Genomic DNA, 23,938 nt, shown 5'->3' with positions numbered 1-23,938 from the left:
GGATTTCGGGTGAATTGTCGAGTTCATTCGAATCGCGCAGGGGGCTTCGACAAGGTGATGGTCTATCCTGCATGATGTTCAACGTGGCGCTAGAAGGTGTTATTCGACGAGCGGTGGGCGAAATGCGGGGCACGATTTTCAACAGATCCAGTCAACTTATCTGCTTTGCCGATGACATTGATATAGTCGGCAGATCATCTGCGGCGGTGGAGGAGATCTACCGCAAACTGAAACGCGAAGCCGGAAGGATTGGGTTGATGATTAATACGTCCAAGACGAAGTACATGCTGGCCTGCGGATCCGAGACCGACCGAACCCGATTGTCCAGTAATAACAAGGTCACGATCGACGGCGACGAGCTGGAGATAGTCGAAGACTTTGTCTATCTCGGCTCACTGGTGACCGCAGACAATGACACCAGCCGTGAGATTCGGAGGCGAATTATCAGCGGAAGTCGTGCCTACTATGGACTCCACAAGCAACTGCGGTCGAGAAGACTTAGCCCTCGCACGAAGTGTAACCTGTATATGACGCTCATTAGACCGGTTGTTCTCTACGGGCACGAGACATGGATATTGCTCGAAGAGGACCTGCGTACACTCGGAGTATTCGAGCGACGAGTGTTAAGAACCATCTTTGGCGGCGTACAGGAGAACGGAGTGTGGAGGCGAAGGATGAACCACGAGCTCGCGCGCCTCTACGGCGAACCCAGTATTCAGAAGGTGGTGAAGGCTGGCCGGATACGCTGGGCGGGACATGTTGCGAGAATGCCGGACGACTGTCCTGCAAAACAGGTGTTCGCTACGAATCCGGTAGGAACAAGACGAGCGGGGGCGCAACGAGCGAGGTGGTTAGACCAAGTGGAGCGTGATCTGGCGAACGTGGGGTGCCCGAGAAATTGGAGAACGGTTGCTATGAACCGAGTGAATTTTAGGAATTATGTTCGTCAAGTTATGTCGTAAGACGGAATACTATGTAAAAAAAAAAACATTAAATTCAACAGTTTGAACTCATCTTAAGACAATTTTTTGATAAAATTTGCATTTTTTCATAGAATTGACATGTGTGACATTCCTGCGTAGAACTATCAACATAGAGACAACCACCTTGATGAAAATTTCGTATAAGTTCAGAACAAAGTATACTTGTTTTTGTTTTTATTCGAAAGTTTACACTAAAAGAGACCGTTTCCAGCAAAATAGTGAAAATGACCCAAAAGTCCCATGGGACATTCTTGCTTTGAACGGCAGTAAAGGAATGCAATGTAGACGCCTTAATTTATGCAACAGAAGAGATCAACTTCTGCAGTTTATATCGAAAAAGACCGTTTAAATATCATCTGAACCGAAGATTACCATCGGTTTAAGAAGTCAAACTCTTTTATTACAGATTCGCTTGATATTCTTACAATTTAACTACAAATTCAATTCTAATTTAGATTTTTTTTTTACATCAGGACAATTCTAGAGTCTCTCAAAAATCAAAACAAATCCTGAAAAATCGGGCACCTCTGGTCTGGAGAGCAACGTCTTTTCTCGAGAACGTATCAAGAAAAAACTGTGTTAGCTAGCAGATTTTTTCTCAACACTATGCGCAGTAGATTTTTCCGGAGAATAGCATTCTCTTCATCAGCGGATGTAAGTGCTCTCGCTCACTCTTATGTGTTGACAACCCAAGCAACCAAAAGCCACATATTTACTTGAATGAAGGCTTAGAAAAATACATATTGGCTGAAAAAGAGAATCAACTGCCCAATTCCCTTAAGTGAACTTTATGTACTCATTAATGAACTTTAAAGTTGCAAAAGTGATTAATATGTACGTTGTATGTGACTTATTTATCTCAATTCCCATGAGTGAACTATATGTACTCATTAATGAACTTGAAAGCTGCAAAAGTGCTCAATATGTACGTTGTAAGGGACTTAAGTCACATAAAGAGCACAAAAGTACGGGATTTACTGAGTCACAAAAAGTGCATTGAGGTGCTTTCTTCCTGGCTGGCTGGCTTTCTGGTAGGGCGGGCGCGCCTACAGGTAGGCTACAAAATCATATAACCACTTCGAGTTTAGGTTTCAGTTAGAACAACATCTAGGCGTGGTCTTTTGGTAGCGTGTTCGATTTTCGATCCCCAAGCCGAGAAAGATTTTTTTCAATAAGTAATTTGATACTTGAGTGACCATTCTGATGCGATATTTGTAGGAAATGTAGGAAAGAATAAATGAAGGTGACATGAACCGATGCCAAGGGTGCAATTGAGATAGAGAGAAATTTGTTTTGCTCATTTTACGATTTTTTTTGAAGCTGAATAAAAAGGCCGCTGCAGTCTGAATATAAGGTTATGACAACTTTTTTTGAAACTTGAAAGTATCATTAAGAATTTGGGAATCTCACTCTTGATTGCAGTGCGATTTATCTCTTTCCGAACAGCTTGAGGGGAGCAGACAAATAAAATTGCATGCATATTTCATGTGCTCTTGGCGTTCTACTGGAGTGAGTGACAATGCTACAGTTTCAAATAGTGGTTATAAAAAGTGGAAGGAGTGAGTGTTTCCGTTAAAGTGAGTGAGTGTATTTTTCGTTAAAAAAATACTTAATTTATACACCCAAAATTCAGCCTCTGTGCCAATGGCGTGTAGTCAATTTCATAGCATCATTGGTACAAGAAGATAACGCGACCGGCACTGATTCGATTTGCGCCCACCGGCATTAACCTCCCAGCGCAACCGAATTGCGTATGTCTGAATGAAACAAAATAAAAACGTTTTCGCGTCCCTCCTAATCGCATCACAAGCCGAAGAAGGATGGAAATAAATACCGGCCAACACCAGGCAGCCAGCGAACCGAGCACTGTGCGTGTGAATGTAGCAAAAGCAACAACAAAAACATTCCTTCAATTTACCGGCAAACAACACCGGCTAAGCTGCCCGGCTTTAGCAGCTGTGTATATGTAGCGTGTGTATGTAATAGCAGGCAGTAAGCAAAGCACAGTTCTCATTCAATGGGTTTCCCGTTCCTTCACTCCCGTTCCCTTTCCCGTTTCCATCTTAAGACAAAGGAATGCATTGAAAGGAGGCCAAACGCCGGGAAGCCGCCGTTGTACGTTTTTTTGTGATTGATCGGTAACAGAAAGCGTATGACAAATATACCTCGTCCTGCATGAAGCTCGAATAGTTCACTGGTTAGAATGTCGGACTGGCAAGACAATACAATTGGTGATGTGAGTTCGATTCTCACTACAGCGCTGTGATTTTAATTTTTATTTTCTTGTTTCTGGGATGAATTATCCAATAGGAAGGAAATCCCATAAAATGTTTTTCTTGTTTCGCTTGAATGTAGTGGTCATCATTTTGGTTGGGAGCCGAGTCCTTATGCCAGTTACGGTTTTTCAAACATACCGTCTTCGGCACAGTGCACATTTCAGAGCATTATCGGCACAGAGATTTGCTAAAAAGGCATTGGATTTTTGCAACCTCTTCTATGGGTGTAGGTTTTGTGCAATAATATTGTATGCAATTTTGTTGCATATAAACTTTCATTTATTTGTTTTTCGAATTATTTTTATTATACAGCGTTTAATTTTTGATTATTTTCTTGACCGAACATAGACAACAATATGGTGTCTGGTTATAGACAAATCGCATTTTTTCAGTTTCCGTTGGAATTTGAATTCGTTTGTACTTTTGTTTTGTTATATTTTATCTACCGTAGTCGAAAGATAACGAACCAACGGTGACGTTATGTGCAATTTACATTTTACAAGCCGAAAAAACTTACTATAATACAAATGCGAAGTTTAGGCGATCCTGTCATACTACAATAGGAATTACCATCTTTCAAACACCATATCAGGCGGCTATTTACTTTATTTCCATGGTGTTAAAACATTATTAGGATCATGCGTTTTCGAGAAATCAATGTTATCCGCTCATAGGCGGTGTCCAGCCAAGCCAAGTTCCCCCTATAGGTTGAATTGAATCGAAAAGAATTCCTATCAGAAATCCCTAATCTTTATCCACTAATTCTGTCCGCTTCTGAGCGTACGATTGAACAAATCATTGCCAAGTTCAGGATTCGCTGAAAGCCCATAAAGTATTGATATTTGAATTGATTCCAGCCAGTCGTGTGGAAAGTCCAAGAGGCAAGGCAAGAGAAAGGCCAAAGCAAGATGAACATGGCCGCGCCAAAATTCCATTGATCGAACGAGCGCTTTTCCGACCAGACCCACCGGGTAGTGAGATAAATTGTATGAAGCTTTTCTTTCAGAGCTGTTTTCCACAATCCGTGCCGCCAAATTGGCATCATATTGTTTGCCGCTACTGCTTGAGAAATACTGACACAACGAGTCCACCGGGTATATGAGTAATATTTTTCCAAGAGCTTCTTCCTCTATAGTTTTCTGACAGCAGAATTTTCTGTTTCAGCTGCCGGAGAAAATGTTTTTTTTTTTTGTGTTTCATTTTTCTTTAAGGTAGTTAACCTGTAAGTTGGACGAAAGACTTTTTTGTTCTGGAAACTTTTTTTGCGGTAATCCACCTTTTTATTTTTGTCATGTCATGAACATCACAACTAAAAATGTGTGTCTAACTAAAAAAAAACGCAACTACTTTCTATTGGCCAAAGGTTGAAAAAAAAAACTGACAGGCTAACAAAACATCCTTTCACCTTACGGTCGTTGGCTTCTCTTGTTGGCGCGGTTTCGAGAAACAAATATTCGCCAACCGGAAGTAAGAGCTGCAGTTTCTTTTTTGTGCCGAGTGGCTCTGGAAAGTACTGCAAGAAAAAAAAAAAAAAAACGCTTGCAACAAAATCGGTTTAAATTGAAATTGGACTTGAGATTTGCGCTGAACGTGTGGGGATTCAGTTGTTTGTTGCTGCTAAAATGAGAAAAGCTGTCCGTTGAACTTGCAATATTCAGAAAAGACAGAAAATTGAGTTATTCTGTAAATTAAACTTTTAAAATTATATTCAATCTAATTTCATTGTGTAAGCGCTGATTTGATTAAAACTTTTGAGAGGACTATGAGATACTGCGAATAAAAAAAATACCCGAACAGCAATCTTTTCAACACCAAAACGTACGAAACGGACACTTTTGAAGCTAGTAGCAAAATATCTTCATTTAGTGCACAAATCCGTCCTCTTTTAAGGTCAATTATTGTATTCCTTATACTTTTTATCGTTCGTAAGAAATTTTAAATTTAAGACTATGAGTCTTCAAAATAACGCACAAAATGGTTCGTACACTGGTGCTTAGTCGGATTTAACTTGTTTGCGCTAATTCAGAATGTTTTTGGTACTGTGCGATGAGTTTTTGTGAATAAAAGTTGAATTTCTCTATCGATCCATTTTTTTGTGTAAATTTACGTTCTTTTTAACTTTGGTGGTTAGTTTTCAACACATCTAAATTAATAATTCAGGTACTTGAAACAACCAAACAAATTCTAACAGTTGACTCTTAAAAATCAGCAATATTAATTCAGGAAATAATATTTTCTTACCATTTTTTTATAGAAAGATGCTGTGCTTTCCATTGATGCACATAAATATTGAAAAAAATTCAAAAAATAATTCAAAAAGCTCGTAACTGTTTTGAAAGTATGGAATTTTTTCATATAAGTTTAAAGTTTTAAAAAGTGTTTAAAGTGTTTAGGAAAATGTTAGACACATGTTGATTTTTTATGAATCGATTTTTTTTTCGGATGGTCCAAGTACCTGTATAATTCAATATCATTTAAATGTGCTGAAAACCAACCACCAAAATTTCACAAGTTCACTGACTTAATCTAGTCAAAATCAAACTTTAGCCCCATTTTGAATCCATAGGTTCAACACAAAAAATCTTTCATGTCTTCTTTTTCCTCAAAAAACGTGGCATTTTTTTTTAAGTTTTTATAAGACAATACTTAATAACTCTAATATTCTTAGGATAACAATGAGATTTTGATATTTCGGCTACAAAAAAGGGCATTCAAATCCGGTTTTTCGTTAAAAGGTGAGGGTTTGGGACTAATATTTAAGTGAAAGCAGAAAATTGATGATGAATTTTCAGTACACCCTGGAAGTTGTAAAAATAATATTCACTTTTGTCAACCCACACTGCGGGGCAAGTGCAATCGCACCTTCAAGACATGTAACATCAGCCGTTTCAGAAAATTCATCTCCAAAATGGTTCAGCATTATATTAGAATGGTCAAAAAAGGTATCCGAAGTGTGTATCCGAAGCGGATATTCAAGATTCCGCAATGCATTGGTAAATGAAGGTGTTTTGCTTAAAACAAGAGTCAGCAAAAATAGAGTCCCAAAAAGTAATTAATATTACAGGAAAACAGAAAACACATCAATTAATGTTGATAAAACATACCTTTTTCCTGGGAAATTCCGGCTTGCAGTCTATTTTAGAGCAAAAACGATTTTTGTTTTATGTATCCAACGTTTCAATCTGTTTTGGATCTTCTTCAGGGACTAAAAAGTGTCGTTTTCTGGTTTTTTGTCGACTCGGCTGGTCTTGTAAAGCTGTCTATTGATTGTGTTGAATAAGTGTTTCTCACAATAAATAGACAGCTTTACAAGACCAGCCGAGTCGACAAAAAACAAAAAACGACATCGTTTTTGCTCTAAAATAGACTGCAAGCCGGAATTTCTTAAGAAAAAGGTATGTTTTATCAACATTAATTGATGTGTTTGCTGTTTTCCTGCAATATTAACTACTTTCAAGTAGCCTTTCAAAATATACGATCACCAGTGGGTTCATGACCTCACACCTGATGAGGAACCGGAAAGATAATAAATTGAATCCATCTTTCAGTGGGAGTATGCCTGCCGAAATTTCGAGACTCATGTTATGCGTTGAGGGCATACAGCCCAAAGCCATGCGGAGACAACGGTATTGGATACGCTCGAGTTTGATGAGGTGAGTTTTAGCTGCTGACTGGAAACAGAAGCTCCCATATTCCATCACTGAGAGGATTGTTGTTCAATATAGTGATTGATCGGAGAAAATCGATTCTTTGTTGGCGTTTTCCTTTCAGATACTCAATGTGGGCTCTCCCGATACACTTGGAAGCTTGAAGCTTAGCTTGAGCAGAATATGTTTCTTAGAAAAAACAACCATCTCCGTTTTTTGTGGAGAAAACTTAATCCCAAGTCCCAAAGCCCAGGTTGATAATCTGTCTAAAGTATCTTGTAAAGGTCTGTGCAGATGAAACTCAGTAGATCCTGTGACAGACACTACTCTATCATCTGCAAGTTGTCTTAGAGTGCAGCCTTCAGAGAGACAACTGTCGATGTCACTTACGTAAAAGTTGTACAATAGTGGACTGAAACATGAACCCTGCGGAAGGCCCATGTAAGAAATTCTTCTAACTGCAATATCTCAGTGAGCCAAGTTCAGATGTTTCTCACAAAGCAAGCTGTATAAGATGTTGTTCAATAGAGGAGGCAGACCCCGGGAGTGCAACTTGTCTGACAAAACCTCTATTGAGACTGCATCAAAAGCTCTCTTTATGTTTAGAAACCCTGAAGCCATTTGCTCACGTTTTGCGTACGCCATTTGTATCTCTGAAGACAGAAAAGCAAAACGGGATCGTGTATCGTTCTTATTTTTGGAGCACATTTTCATATATGGTTGTTGGAGGTCATTTTCTAAGAATATCTGTTGATTATTGTTTATCAAATTTTATGTACTTGAACTTTCGATAGTTCTAGCGTAACATTTCAAAAGGGCGAAACTGCCAAAGGTAAACAAATCGAGTTAACGGTCATTCCGGATGTAAGCGGTTGCACTTTACCTAACAAACGCGGTTTCATCTTAAAATCACTTAAAACTTTTAACCGTGTGTGACAAAACAGCCTAATTATGTTTTTGCGTGTAGGACCAATGGGCAAAACTTCAAAACCAAAACAAAAACGGCCGATCAAATGGGCGAAACTTGCAGACGTAACTGGATTCGAAAACAAAAAAGGGCGAAACTCGAAAAACTCTTAAATTTAGTGAAAAAAGTTAAAGCTCTTGATAACCAACGAACAATAAGTGAAAAGAATGCACATTTTTCGATTTTGTTGGACAAAAAGTGATCGATTTTTTAAAAAAGATTTGTTTAGATGTTCCGAAATTTCAAACGCGCTTTTCTCGTTTCAAGCTAACTGCTAGTTTCGCCCTTATGAAATGTTACGCTAGAGTTTTAACATAAACGAAAACAAACACATTATTGCATGCACTCAATTTTGGGTTACAAAAACCCATGCGAAACGCAAAAAGCAGACAACTGCTAGTGGGTGGCTGGGTGGACACACCCTGGCGCTCAGAGCTCGTGTAGGGCTGTCAAAATAGAAAGCACCGGAGAAAAGCAGTCGACACGTGCGAGGAAAAAGCAACAAAAAGGTAATGCTTATTTATTTAAAATAATCGCGAAAAGCGATAATAATTAAACAATTTCCTTCGCAGGAAGACAACGAAAAAGTGCCGGAGCAGGCCGTGCTGCCCGAACACAAATTGTGCCGGAAACAGCCTTCGTAACGAAGTGAGTAGCGCACTTTTGAATTTATACGTTAGGTACTTATGGTGTGGTTTCTTGTAGGGCCGTTTATGGAATACCTATAGCTGGACAAAACCAAGCTGTGGAAGAGTCCGCGCGCCTATAGGAAAAAGTTTCCCGGCGGCGCGAGGAGAAGAAGTTTCGGCTACGAAAGCCGCATTATAGTGTTTCGGAATAGCGCGAGAAGAGGACTAGCTCAATCGACGCACGCCTAGGAAGAAACTTCCCAGCAGCGCGAAAGGAAAAGTTCTCGGGCCACAAGCGCCGCAGTATAGTGGTTCATCTGTGTAGCCAGCCGAGGAAGAGTGAATTTATCAACGCGCGCCTAGGAAAGAATTTTCCGGCTACGAGAGCCGTGCGATAGTTGTTTCGTTGTTACGAATTTCCCGGCAGCGCGAGAATTAGAAATTTTGGCTAGGAAAGCCGCATCACTCTGCTCCGGAATAGAGCCGAAGAAAAGTGGCACAATCGACGCACGCCTAGGAAGAGGCTTCCCGGCAGTGCGAAAGGATAAGTTTCTGGCAACAAGTGCCGCAGTGCAAGGGGTTCCGTCGACGCGCGCTTCCGGCCATAAGAGCCGAGTTGCCTTTGTTAGTTGTCGCTGTTGCCATTGTTGTTTAGCTATCAAGTCTACGAGGGACGAGCCGGTGGCTCCCATTTCGCGTGCCCAGGAAGTGGATTCCCGGCTGCGCGACTACCCACGAAATTGGCACTCGGCGGTACGAGCTAAAGGAAGATTGTTTATTTGTGTGCCGGCTCGCAGTGCCGAAGGGAATTGGACCATCGGTTCGCAGTGCCGCAGGAGAAATTTTGATCCGAGGTGGCGATATCACAGGAGGAAACAGGTGAGCTTTAACTAAGGGGGACTGGTGGGTGGATAAATTTTATTTTCTTCGAAAATGAACTGTTTTTTCAATGAAAATCCTTGTGAAATTTTTGACAGTGAATTTTATGGTATTGGCAAAATTTACCATGAAAAAAGGGGGTTGTTAAGCAACTTAACAATGAAAAAATCAACTTTTTTCCATACATTCTGAAACAAAATACTATGAAATGTATGGTTTTAACATGGTTCAAATTGTTCAAGAAAAACTGTGGAATTTATTGTTTTTCAAGGAATTTTCATAGTTTTAACAACAATGAACATTATTGTTTTTTCATAGTGCATAAAAATATTTGGTACCGTGAATTTTAATGGTTTTAATGTTTCAATTATTTGTTTCAAAAGTATACATATTCAATTAAAACACTTTTTTGTATTTAAGTTTTATTTTTAATAAAAACATCATTATATGACACACACGATTTTGCATTAATCATAAATTTAAAACAAATTGGAAAAATGTGTTTAACACTATTTTCTTAATCCATGCCAGTGCCTATGGGCATCAACTTGCCAGCGTTTTGGTCGGTTCCAGAAGCTGGATTCGATTTCCGACCATTGTATTTCCTCGGGATGAAATTGCACGCCAATGTTTTTACCTTCTATCTGAAAGAGAATTGTTCCTCTTCATTACTAGCCGTATGATTTTAAAATAAATTAATTTCTCACCTGAGACATTGCTAGGCAATGGATGATAAACGGGAGCTGTTTCCTCCAGCCAAGAGAATGCTCTGACCGGAAATTCACCAGCTGGTTAAAACCCGGCCAGTTAAAATCCAAACGATTCCCGAATTCACGCATTTGTCTTTTTCCGACTGCTCAGTATTTGTTTTGTTCTTCCGAACAAAATGGCGCGCTTCATAGTCACTACACGAAAAATTGCAATTGTGTAAAAAGAACAGAAAATAACCAATCTTCGATAGGGTTCATATTTTAATTCTACCATAAAGTACACAGTAACAATAATAACCACAAGAAAGTTATTGTGATACCGTGCGTCTGACATTTTCGAGCACCATGAAGTGTTTTGAAATAACGATATACTCCACGGTGACTTGAAAAACTATTGTTGTTTCAAAATTTAATGTGGTTGACAGAGATTTAGATAGTACAATGAAGTTTATTGTAAAGGTGAAAATTATTGTTCGGTTATATTAATACCATGGTCTTTGCTATTCGGGAGGTCTCTTGACCGGACATTGTCCAACAAAACAACATCTCAAACGGACAAACATTATTCAAAACTATGACTGTCGGTTCTGCGGGCTCGAAAAAGAAACTGCAGAGCATCTTCTATGCAACTGCTGCGCCCTCCTTAATAGGAGAGAGCGTGTACTTGGGGCAAAGTTAATAAGCGCACAAGAAATATGGTTGCATATCAGCCTTAAGAAGGTTATATCATACATCTTTGATATCATACCCGATCAGTGATGTCAACCTTCCAGATTTTGTCTGGATCTTCCAGACTTTTTGGACTTTTGCCAGACATTTTTTCTGGTTTCCAGACTTCCAGACTTTTGACATTTCTTCCAGACAATTCCAGACTTTTGGGTTTGGACATCAATTGTTCTAAGAAACTATGAAAATTCAATTTTGTCATGGCGTAATATGGCAGGAAATTATTAGAATTTATGAATTATGAATCCATAAGTGCTCGAAACCTATTAATATTGGCAAATGCTTTGAAGATGTATGTTAAATTGAGACTCAGACAGAGCACGTACAGACCAGAGACAGAGCACGGACAGACCAGAAAAATAATTTGCAGCATGGGCGATGGGCGCGCTCGCAACCTGGGTATACGATTTCTCGTGTGTTAAAAAGAGAAAGCAATAGCCTTCACTCCAATTTCACTCCGAGTAGCTGTCATTCTTGTGTAAATCTGTGTAAGAATAAAGAGCAATTTTCACTGAAACCCGGAGCATTCATTATGCTTCACCACCATCATGTTGAACCGGTGCAGCAGTGGCCTGGCATAGGGTTGCCAGAACATAAACATAACCTTGAAACATTCCGGTTCCGTTGAGAAAATCAAACTCAAAGGAACCGAAAAGGCCAAAAGCCCACCAAACCACATCAGCAGCATCGTCCAGATTCAGCAATTTTCCACATCTGCAGGGTCAGCCAACTAAATACTTTAAGCTATTTTACAAAGGCGTGTGTCACTTTTGAAAAAAAAATTTTTTTCATTTTAATTTTTTTTTTGTATGGCCACCTGTTATTTTTTGAATATTAAAAATTTTTACAACATTTGATTAAAATCATAAACCTTTCGTTACTTTTCAATAACGTCCTTCTATAGAGATGAAATTTGGAATACAATTTTTATTGTGCATGGCAAAGATAATTCCACGGTTCAAATCTTAAATCAGAACTTTGATAAAAAATTGAAAAGTAATCCGCGGTCCCGATTTCTGAACAGAAAAATTTCACGAAATTAAAATGTGTAGAAGTTTGAGTATGACACCGTTCATTGACATATAATATTTATTCAAGCAAAAAATTCCATTGGAAAAACCTGAAAAAAATTTCACTCTCTAAATAATTTTGTACCTAAGTGCGTTTTTCATTAAAGTTAAATTTGTTGTTGAATTTTCATCTCCATCCAATGTACAATGCGACCCCTTTTGTATATCCCTTAGTGCGCATTTCCCCTACTGATTCGAATTAAACGCATAATACTGAATCTTTAAAGCTTTGATAAAACGCTTGAGGTTTGTAGTTGCATAATTGCAGGCGCATTGGCTCAGTTGCATTGGATTTTGAAGCAGCTACAAATATTTTCCCGCCTTTTGCTATGCAATTGTTTAGAGCTACAATCTGTCTCAATAGGCGTTGGAAGCGCTGACGAATTTGGGTGATGGTTTTGCATTAGTGCAAGTGGGATGCAGCTATAGTTTCACCCAACTTTTGACAGTTCTAGAGGCGTTTTTCTTAAGGAGAGAAAAAAATAACTTTTCGCTTCCATCGCCCATTGGCCGTGATAGTTGAAGAATGAATAAATAATTCATGTCAAAACGATCAACATTTTCCGAGTATGAAAATTTATTATGAAACATATCCTATTGACACAGGACCGGCTGTCGTAATTCTACGTTAACCTTGCGGTCGTGGCTTGAGTACAACCTCTTTAACTTTTTATACTTGATACGGTTTTCGTTAACATATTTTCTCAATATGTGTTGCGTATGGATCGGTTTTGGCGGGAAAATACATTCACATAATTTCTCAATAAGAAACAATTATTACACCTAATGCTACCCAAACATGTGTGAAAATATTCATCATTAGTTAAAATTTTCTCACTGTGAACCCCAAACGTCGAAATCGGTCTGTCGTAAATTTTGAAATCCTGTTCCAAATTTGCATGAATTTGGAACCAAGGCGTATAATTGTTGGGAATTTTTAAATCGATAACTGTGCTAAAATAGCAATTCACGCCACCAGTGCCGGACTGGGACCGGTCTGAGATCTGGGGACCAAAAAAAAAAGGTCGCAACCTTGAAAACTTAAGTGTCCAGACATTTGCAGCCATTTCCAGACATTTTTTTTTAAATCTTCCAGACTTTTCTGAAAAATAGTTGGCAGCCCTGTACCCGATTGGGATAAAATGCTTAGTCAGCAATCAACTGTCACTTCAACCCATAGTGCAGGTGAGCCTGATAGCATATATCTAGCGTAACATTTCAAAAGGGCGAAACTGCCAAATGTAAACAAATCGAGTTAACGGTCATTCCGGATGCAAGCGGTTGCACTTTACCTATCAAACGCGGTTTCATCTTAAAATTACTTAAAACTTTCAAAAAATTGATAAAATTCAATTGGGCGAAACTTCCTGGTGATGCATTTTCGTTGGAACGTGAAGTTACGCCTATTCAAAATGGAGTGAATTTTTCTATTCGTGTAGAGCCTAAAGGCGTAACTGAATTGACCGTGTGTGACAAAACGGCCTAATTAGTTTTTGCGTGTAGGATGATTGGGCGTAACTTCAAAACCAAAACAAAAACGGCCGATCAATTGGGCGAAACTTGCAGGCGTAACTGAAATCGAAAACAATAATAGGGCGAAACTCGAAAATCTCTGAAATTACGCGAAAAAAGTTAAAGTTCTTGATAACCATCGAACAATAAGTGAATATAATGCACATTTTTTGATTTTGTTGAACAAAAAGTGGTCGATTTTATAAATAGGATTTGAATAGGTGTTCCGAATTTTCAAACGCGTTTTTCTCGTTTCGAGCTAACTGCTAGTTTCGCCCTTTTTAAATGTTACGCTAGATATTAACGCGGGGTAATTACCACAATAGATCAACTACTGGTCGCAGTGGGCTCTCCCCTACAAGAAAAAAAAAATCCTCTACGCCACGGGCTCTGGCAAGATTTGACTGATAATGATATATGATCATTTTCACAAATTTTCTCGTGATCTCCGTGAAACCGATTTTTTAGCATCACCTTAAAAATAATTTTAACAAAAGCTGCTTCAAAATTCAATAGATTACAATAAAAAATATCTCTAGATAGCTTTATTATATTTGATCAATTAAGCAAAATGGAATTAGAGAAAAACTGTCGGGAATCTTAAACAATCTAGAAGGGTTTCATAAATGAATAAATTTAGAAAGCAACTTATTTTCACTATTCCAAATTATTATAGTTGAAAATGAGCCATCTCGATTGATAAACCAGAAGGCTTCTGAAGCAAGAATATAAAAATCCCATTGTTCTAAATGGAATTATAACACTCACAAATGCACTGTTGTATGGTACCAGAGGTGCCAGGTCGTTTTGTCAAAAATCAGGACACCGCGAAGAAAAAATCAGGATTTTTCAGGACACCCCCAAATTTCTGAAAACAAAATGCAGTTCTGCCTAAATTGCCTAACTAAAGGCGAAATATAGGTGCTGAAGACGCCTCGAATTATGCAACTGAAGCGAGAATAACCTTGGCTGGCCTGCAGTTAATATCGAAAAACCTCATTTTAATGTAATTTGAATCAAAGAATCTCATTGGTTCAACTGGTTAAACTATTTTATTTAAGATTTGTTTGATGTTCTCATCATTTAACAATAAATTTAGTTATGATTTGGATATTTTTTAAAAATCAGGACAAATCAGAACATTTTAAGGGTCATTTTTCAAAAATCAGGACAATTCAAGCGTTTTTGAAAAATCAGGACGGTCTCTCAAAAATCAGGACAAATCCTGATAAATCAGGACACCTGACACCCCTGTATGGTACTGGGTCATTCAAAATCCGCGCCGTTAAATGGTGCCAGGCAGTCCGCGACCAAATACATAAAATTGTCGCTATTTTTCTATACGTATAGGTATATTGTATATTATTCCATCGCATTGGTCGGTACTTGTTGTTCATATTATTGTATTATTTTTTTTTTCTCCGTTTCGTTACGTTGCAGGCTACTCCACCGAACCGACCGAAGCCCGGAGGCGATGACTCAGAGAGTTCCGTCCCGTTTGCCGGATGATGGTAGCTTGCTCGCCAACGACTTCGAGTGGAAGTTGTTATTTCGCATATTCATTTCCTACGCCTGGAAAAGGCCGCGCGGCTGGCGTTGGTCTGGTTTGATTATACGCTCTGCCAACAGGAGCCTACCTACGACTTCGTCGGGACCAAGTTCATATTCCACCAAATGGCTGCTTAAACCCTCAGAAGAACAAAATTTCCAGTAACATCTGCATATTTTTACGATTTTTTTGGTTGATATTTCTAACTTATTTAAAATAGATTAAAAAATTTTTGATTCAAATCAACAAAACTAGACACATACATATATTCTAGAAAACTCATGGCTTCCAGAGGGTTAAATCCAACACGGACGATAGAAAAACGCACCGAGAATCCAGGAGAATCGCGGTGCTCTAGTCCTAGGTGAAACTTTTCCAGCTCGTTGCTACCGCAGGACTCGGGAAAAGTTTATTTTCCTACGTAAATGAGCGGGCAATGAAGGTGCAGCAATGTTGTTTTTCTCATCTACACGCGAATGGGGATGGAGCTTTTTCACACGGAGTATGAAGAAGGTATGAAAATAATGATGTTTTCCAGCAAACCAACTTACCAAAGATTTCATTCGGCTAATTTCGTACACGTTCGTTTGAACCACATATTTAGGTAGTTATTTTGGCGTTGTTGGTATTTCGAACTTTTGGTGAACGGAGGAAAAGTCCTCTAACTTTGGTCCAGCACGTTTTCATCTTGGGACAAAATTGTACATTACACTTTTTGTATAATGATCGGAAAACTTTTTGGCTTCTAATACTTTTGATTAAAAACGAAAACACAAGTAACTTTGATAAGGAACAAGTCCAACTTAGCTATACAACCTTGATAGGGAAAAATTACCTTGGTTGAATTCTCGAAAATATGGCAAAGTTTAGAAAAATCATGACAGACATTTCAGATTCCGACTAAAATTACGTTTTCAGATTCACAATTCAGATTTCAGATTCTGATTTCAGAGTTCAGATTCAGATTTCAGATTCAGATTACAAAATTCAGATTTCAGATTCAGATTTCAGATTTCAGATTCAGATTTCAGATTCAGATTTCAGATTCAGATTCAGATACAGATTTCAGATTCAAATTTCAGATTTCAGATTCAGATTTCAGATTCAGATTTCAGATTCAGATTTCAGATTCAGATTTCAGATTCAGATTTCAGATTCAGATTTCAGATTCAGATTTCAGATTCAGATTTCAGATTCAGATTTCAGATTCAGATTTCAGATTCAGATTTCAGATTCAGATTTCAGATTCAGATTTCAGATTCAGATTTCAGATTCAGATTTCAGATTCAGATTTCAGATTCAGATTTCAGATTCAGATTTCAGATTCAGATTACAGATTCAGATTTCAGATTCAGATTCAGATTTCAGACTCAGATTTCAGATTTCAGATTCAGATTTCAGATTCAGATTTCAGATTTCAGATTTCAGATTCAGATTTCAGATTCAGATTTCAGATTCAGATTTCAGACTCAGATTTCAGATTCAGATATCAGATTCAGATTCTGATTTCAGATTCAGATATCAGATTCAGATTTCAGATTTCAGATTCAGATTTCAGATTCAGATTTCAGATTCAGATTTCAGAATCAGATTTCAGATTCAGATTTCAAATTTAGATTTCTGATTCAGATTTCAGATTCATATTTAAGATTCAGATTCAGATTTCAGATTCAGATTTCAGATTCAGATTTCAGATTCAGATTTCAGATTCAGATTTCAGATTCAGATTTCAGATTCAGATTTCAGATTCAGATTTCAGATTCAGATTTCAGATTCAGATTTCAGATTCAGATTTCAGATTCAGATTTCAGATTCAGATTTCAGATTTCAGATTCAGATTTCAGATTCAGATTTCAGATTCAGATTTCAGATTCAGATTTCAGATTCAGATTTCAGATTCAGATTTCAGATTTCAGATTCAGATTTCAGATTCAGATTTCAGATTCAGATTTCAGATTCAGATTTCAGATTCAGATTTCAGATTCAGATTTCAGATTCAGATTTCAGATTCAGATTTCAGATTCAGATTTCAGATTCAGATTTCAGATTCAGATTTCAGATTCAGATTTCAGATTCAGATTTTAGATTCAGATTTCAGATTCAGATTTCAGATTCAGATTTCCGATTCAGATTTCAGATTCAGATTTCAGATTCAGATTTCAGATTCAGATTTCAAATTCAGATTTCAGATTCAGATTTCAGATTTCAGATTCAGATTTCAGATTCAGATTTCAGATTCAGATTTCAGATTCAGATTCAGATTTCAGATTCAGATTTCAGATTCAGATTTCAGTTTCAGATTTCAGATTCAGATTTCAGATTCAGATTTCAGATTCAGATTTCAGATTCAGATTTCAGATTCAGATTTCAGATTCAGATTTCAGATTCAGGTTTCAGATTCAGATTTTAGAGTTCAAATTCAGATTTCAGATTCAGATTTCAAAATTTAGATTTCAGATTCAGATTTTTTATTCAGATTTAAGATTCAGATTCAGATTTCAGATTTTAGATTTCAGATTCAGATTTCAGATTCAGATTTCAGATTCAGATTTCAGATCAGATTTCAGATTCAGATTTCAGATTCAGATTTCAGATTCAGATTTCAGATTCAGATTTCAGATTCAGATTTCAGATTCAGATTTCAGATTCAGATTCAGATTTCAGATTCAGATTTCAGATTCAGATTTCAGATTCAGATTTCAGATTCAGATTTCAGATTCAGATTTCAGATTCAGATTTCAGATTCAGATTCAGATTTCAAATTCAGATTTCAGATTCAGATTTCAGATTCAGATTTCAGATTCAGATTTCAGATTCAGATTTCAGATTCAGATTTTAGATTCAGATTTCAGATTCAGATTTCAGATTTCAGATTCAGATTTCAGATTCAGATTTCAGATTCAGATTTCAGATTCAGATTTCAGAATCAGATTTCAGATTCAGATTTCTGATTCAGATTTTAGATTCAGATTTCAAATTCAGATTTCAGATTCAGATTTCAGATTCAGATTTCAGATTCAGATTTCAGATTCAGATTTCAGATTCAGATTTCAGATTCAGATTTCAGATTCAGATTTCAGATTCAGATTTTAGATTCAGATTTCAGATTCAGATTTCATTCAGTTGAAAATACAGGACAAAATCGTCCCGACCACAGGAGAAAAGATTGAATGTGCAGGACCTTTTTATTTGGCATCACTGTCCAGAAATATATTTGAGAGCGGAGAAAATTCGAGAGCCACCCAGAGCCAATAATGCAAAATGAGATCGATCGATCCTTACGTCCGATGAAAAAATTTGCATGAAATTATCGAAACGTAAGAAAATGGCTTAACTTTCAGCAAATTATTGTTATAACCCATAGAAAAATAAACTCGTTTGTTCGATTTTCGTTGTAATCATCTTGCTGTGTAAACATCGAACATGACGACTTGCCGTTTCCTAAAAAGGCGAATCTCGATTCCATATTGTTCCTTTGAATGGTGAAAAAAGTGGACTTACCTTCAAAGGTCCAAGTCCTTGTACTCCCCAGGAAACACTTTTCACGGCCCAAGGCTAAAATTTCTTCTAAAACCACAAGCGTTTTTCCACCGACACTACCAATATTCGCCAATCAATCACCGATAATCCAACACAAGTAATTTATAGCCACAATGTCCTTTTTCCAGAAACGCACCAAGTAAAGTTTCGATTTTTCTTCAACCACAGCAGCAGGCAACTCGCCCAAATGATGGTCACCGAATGAATGCGGAAAACAGGAAAATTCTCTCTCTCAGGGATTGTACAATTCTTGCCAAGGCGCCCAGCTCTCGGTGGAGTGAAATTGCATCGCTGAACAAGGATTCCTTCTTTATTTTTTTTGCTATTTTCACGCGCGACAAGCAAGGAATAAAGTGGGAGCTTGTTTTTGATAACAATTTTTTTGGGATGGGGTGGAATGCTGTCGGTATTTGTTTGTGTACGTTCACAGGGTGGGCTTTTGTTATGCTGGCAGTTATCAGCACACGAGGAAAAAATGTTAGCCGTAGTGTGTAAACAGCCGCTAACAAAGTACCAATTCTTTAGAATGTTGTTGAAACTTATTCTGTTTCGTTTGGTATTTTCTGTTGACATATGTATACATAAATTGTCAACACTCTAATATATGCATCTTTTGTCTTGAAATTACTCAGTTTTATATTCAGAAATAAAAACTTTTAATAACTTTCAAATTTTGTGTTGATTTCTATATTTTTACCCATTGTGCGTTAAAATAACTGTTCTAAGATTAACTAAATTTCAACATGTAAAAATTTCATCAACATCTCGCATTAGCAGGAAAAATATTAAAATTCTGTTTAAATTACAAAATTAGCGTTTGTATCATTAAAACAGTCCATAAATGTGCGAAGTTTGTGAAAAAGTTTTGTTTTCATAAATAACAGTTCCGTCTTTCATTACAGATGAGTGAAAATTCGCCAGCGGAGGAAGAGACATCAGTATCGACGGAAATGCTTCCTCTAAACATCAAAATAAAGCAGGAAAAAATCACCAGCTACGAGGACTCGAGCCGGTCGGAAACGGTGGACAAATTAATGATAGACGTGAACCTGCCTAACCCATTTGCCACCAGTAGTAGCTCAACATCAGCACCGGATGATACGGCAGAAAAAGAATCCAAATGCGTGGAACCATTGAAATCGTCAAACGAAATATTGACGGAACTTTTCAAGGTATTCAATGCGGCTCCACCAGAAATTATCGAAGATGATTCTAACGATGAGGCGGAGTCCTCGAAAAAGAAAAAGAAGAAACACAAGAAAAAATCCAAGAAGAAAAAGAAAAGTGGAAGCGACTCATCCTCGGGTTCCGAAAATGGCATAAACGAGGAAGAAATTAAACGAAAGGTTAAGAAAATTAAAAAGGAAAAAGATAAAGATAAAAGCAAAAATAAGGAGAAACATAAAAAGCACAAAGACAAGGAGAAGGAAATCAAAACCGAAAAGCATAAAGAACTTCGACCATCTGGGAAGCCGGACGTGACTTCCGTGGTAGTCAAGAAAGAAACGTCTGGGGATAGGTATCATTCTCGTGAATCCAGCGGTGGCTCGAAGGATTACTATCACCACCACCACCATCATCATCATTATCACAGGTGAGATGAGCGTTCCCTTTCAATTTTTACTCTAAATAATTAACGATATTTTCCTCCTTTAGTGAATCGTACAACGAATTCAACGTTCCTCACATCAAAAAGGAGAAAGATGATCGTTTCTATAAGGATTCGTCCCGTGACGACAAGGATAAGGAACGCGACAGAGCTCGCGATCGAGACCGAGAAAGAGAGAAGGAACGAGAAAAGGAAAAAGAAGATCTTACTAAATCTAAGAATAAAATTCAAATCAAAAGTCTGAAGGACAGTACTATTTTCAAAGAAGTCGCCTCCAAAGAAAAAGAACGTGAGCGAGAGGAACGAGAACGGGAACGAGATCGGGATCGAAATCGATCTAGATACCCGGAAAGGGATCGATCGCGCCCAAGAGAACTTCGTAAGCGACGTTCGGATTCAGAAGATTTCTCTCTATCGGAGGAAGAACCGTACCGTTCGCAGGGACGGTATTATGATTTCTACCAGAAACGATACAATTCATTCTACGCCAGTTATAAGGAAGAAGAGCATAATCGTGGTCGCAAACGTAGAAGGAGTGAAAGTCGCGAAAGACATCACCGATCTCGGTCCAAATCTCGATCACGCTCTCCACAATTCGACAAACAAAAATTGCTAGAAATTGCTCGCAAAAATGCAATAACAATGCTGAAAAAAGGAACCCTGCCTGGTGCCCAGGGACTAGATAAAGAATCGAAAGAAAAATTAATCATGAAGATGAAATGTAGTGGCAAAAGCGTTGAAGAGCTGACTGAATTTTGTAAAAAGATTTCCGATAAGGAAAACCTTAATGAACTCTCAAGCGTGTCCTCGGACGACAGCGAGCATGAGGCAGACGGTAGTTCCAAGGCTTTTCATCATCCTTTTCAGATTAAGGATCCTGGTCCCATCGTAATGAACATTAAAAATTCCATCCCTCTGCAGCCAAAGACGGCTGAACAGTCCAAGGCCATTATGATGCAGTTTCCCGTTTCATCGGGAGCTCAGCATCGTAAAATGGAGAGCGAGTGGGTCCCGGTAGAACCGAAACCTGCTCAACCTATTCCACCGGTCGCAGTGATACGTCCGGAGAAATTTTCTACTAAAGCATCAACACCGTTGGCCATTTGCGCTCCTCCTCAAGCCGAGCAACAGCCGGCCTACACTCCAGTCAATCCTGTCCCTGGTCCTCAAATGCTACCTCCCCCAGCGACTGTCGAACCAGGACCTTCAACAGCACCTGTACCACCTTATATGCCGGTTCCCAATCTTGAAAATCCTCCTCCGCCTATAGCCTCTGCTTTACCAATTCCAGCGACCATCGAACCTCCACCGGTGCAAGTTTTCCCTGTTCAGCAAGAAAACAACAGTTTGGATGTTTCCACTATTATTTCCAATCGACTGAATGCCATGCGTAAACTACAGGATAATCCGGCAGATGCCGAAGCCATCAAACTGTTGTACAACACCCAGAAGGACATGTCCGCATGGGCCTCATCCAAATTCACTCCGGGACAATTTTTAGGTTCTACCGGTGTTCAATGCCTCAGTCACCGGGAACTTGCCGAAGGTTACCAACCGTGGGCGCGTAGGGATACTCTTAAGCAGACGGCTCCCGTTTCGGGCGGAATGGGCATGCATTTACTACAAAAAATGGGATGGGTACCAGGCGAGGGTCTCGGTAAAGAGAAAAATGGATCTCTGGAGCCACTGTTGTTGGACGTAAAACTGGACAAAAGGGGATTGGTTGCTAGTGTTGAGGAACAGCAAAGGCAACAACACCAGATACAGTTTCAGATGCATCAACAGCACAGTGGTCGTCGGGCTCGATTCACGAACGTCAAAATCAACACCGATGGCAAACATCCGGTATCGATCCTGGGCGAGTACTGCAGCAAACGGAAATGGATGCCGCCTCGGTACGATATGGTGCACGAGAGCGGCCCCGGGCATGCAAAGAACTTTATCTTCAAGGTAATCGTCAACGGGTTAGAATATCAACCGGCAATTGCCAACAACACCAAGAAAGAAGCCAAGGCCACATCGGCCAAGTTTTGCCTGCAGCAGCTGGGTATCCTGCAATAAGTATTTCTGAGGTAAGTAATTATGTGTGTCAGTCTTTGAAGATAAATTTTCAATGTAAGTGCTGATGAATTAAACCGTACCTACCTAGATTACTTACAACAATAGCCTGAACGTTTCATTACATGAAATCCGTAAAACGAGTAAAACTATGAAAGTTTTAATAAACTTTTACCTTCAAACGCTAGTTTCGAACTGTTTTATAGTAGAAAGTATGAGAAAACCGTGTAATTTATTTGCGTAGCATATTTTAGGATGAAGGATTGTCAAGATATTTCAATATTCAGAAATTCCTACCTTTTTTTAAACCTTATTTTTTAACTTACCAATACTTTATCCTTGTATTTCAATACTTTAACACGCATTGAAAAAATTGATTAAATATTGTATAGATGTTCTGGTTTTCAAACTTTTCGACCTTTTTATTACCTTTCAATTTTAATTTTTTTTTATGTATGTTGTTTACAGTATTAAATCAGCACAATGCTGGCTCTCAAAACCGTCTGCAGTATGTCGGCTAGATTTGGAAATTGGCTCACTAGCTGAAAATCTTTGTCTCTTTTTTCCTTGAAATAATACAACATACAACTTCATTAATTCATAATTTATTACTCCCAGGGTAGATTTTTTTGCACTCATATACAAATTTTGTCTACTCGTCTTTCGAACCGTATACTATACTATACAATTCCGTGTACAAACAAAAAACCAAATTTGCCCAGCCTTTTTAAAGTATTTTTATCTTCATAAAAATATCATTATAAATTTAATTATTTAAAGAAGAATTTAACGTCAAAGGTAATTCTTCGATCCCCTTTGATAAAAATACGAAATTGTACTGTTATATGAAGTATCATGTTATTCTACCTGTAGAATTTTTGTCAGTGTGTATTTAAGGTTCAACAACAAAATCGCTGGTCTGTCGACATCGATCTGTTTGCGAAGGTTTGTTGTGGAAAAGTTAATGAAAAAACGCTAATTCTTTGGTATAAGCTCGTTTTCGGTATAATTTTGCGGAAATTCCTGCCCTAGAGCCAAGGTTGATCATAATTCGTTTCTTGAACTTTTCAGGCAGGTGATGTAGAAAGTTTTGTGGCATAATCATCAAAGGGCAATCATGAGCTTCAAAAACAGTGCCCCTTATCAGCAGTCTAGGAACTGCTTTCAACCGCTGGAGCCTCCACCTTCCCCATCCGGGTTTCTATCACAGTACTATCCGATCGATCAGTCATACTATCAGACTCAACAACGATATCAAAATCAACAGAACCATGAGCAGTATATGTATAAGCCAACGGCCAAGATCAAACCACTCGGTTCTGGATCTGGCACTATCCAATACAATGCCACGGCACCCCCAACTACGTATAATTCCATGGCTCCGCCAAGTTTTTATGACACAGCAAAAAGCTACTCTGAACCGAGCTACACGTTTCCGTACACGTCTCTTAATTTGGGCACAAATCATCACATGGGCTTTTCCAGTAAGCCGAATCAAACCAAAGAGAAGAGAATTGACAAAAAGTCGTATGATCGAATGACTCCTTGGGTCAAACAAGACTCTCTTAAAACTCCCGCGCCCTTATGTGACGGCAAGGGATTGAACATGCTACAGAGAATGGGGTGGAACCCTGGCCAAGGTTTGGGGAAGAAGTTGAACGGCTCTCTAGAGCCCTTGCTACCGAACATCAAAATGGATAAAAAAGGTTTCGATGTACAAAAAAAGCCGGTGAAACTTCGCGTTTTCAGCCAAACTAGTGGCAAGCGTCCCCCGAAACCCACC

The 23,938-nt window shown here is 38.4% G+C and overlaps 3 protein-coding genes across 4 annotated transcripts in view; 2 read left to right on the top strand and 1 right to left on the bottom strand.

Moving 5' to 3' along the window:
• LOC129749089 (kinesin-like protein unc-104) overlaps nt 1-18,704 on the bottom strand; it is a 212,100-nt gene extending 193,396 nt beyond the window's left edge. Inside the window, exon 1 of the mRNA XM_055743946.1 lies at nt 18,450-18,704. The gene's annotated coding sequence lies outside the window, so the exon portion shown is untranslated. The remainder of the gene's footprint in view (nt 1-18,449) is intronic.
• A 522-nt stretch (nt 18,705-19,226) lies between these two features.
• Nucleotides 19,227-22,335, top strand: LOC129744837 (protein Son). Of its 2 annotated transcripts, none has more exons than XM_055737564.1 (3): nt 19,227-19,331; nt 19,391-20,082; nt 20,145-22,335. In XM_055737564.1, exons 2-3 carry the CDS (start codon nt 19,391-19,393, stop codon nt 22,156-22,158), a joined length of 2,706 nt encoding a protein of 901 aa, XP_055593539.1. In that variant the 5' UTR covers nt 19,227-19,331; the 3' UTR covers nt 22,159-22,335. The 2 variants fall into 2 exon arrangements, with proteins under 2 accessions (XP_055593539.1, XP_055593541.1); XM_055737566.1 differs by having other exon boundaries at nt 19,253-19,303.
• Nucleotides 22,336-23,041: 706 nt separating this feature from the next.
• LOC129742806 (uncharacterized) lies at nt 23,042-23,938 on the top strand (the record flags this gene model as incomplete). Its single annotated transcript, XM_055734743.1, has 2 exons — nt 23,042-23,100; nt 23,227-23,938. A coding segment is annotated over exon 2 (666 nt), but the record flags the coding sequence as incomplete, so codon positions are not given.

Source organism: Uranotaenia lowii, chromosome 2 (genome assembly GCF_029784155.1).
Source record: "Uranotaenia lowii strain MFRU-FL chromosome 2, ASM2978415v1, whole genome shotgun sequence".
In the NCBI taxonomy this organism is placed as follows: domain Eukaryota; kingdom Metazoa; phylum Arthropoda; class Insecta; order Diptera; family Culicidae; genus Uranotaenia; species Uranotaenia lowii.
The sequence above is the reverse complement of the archived record's forward strand: the minus strand, read 5'-3'. Positions and strand labels throughout refer to the sequence as shown.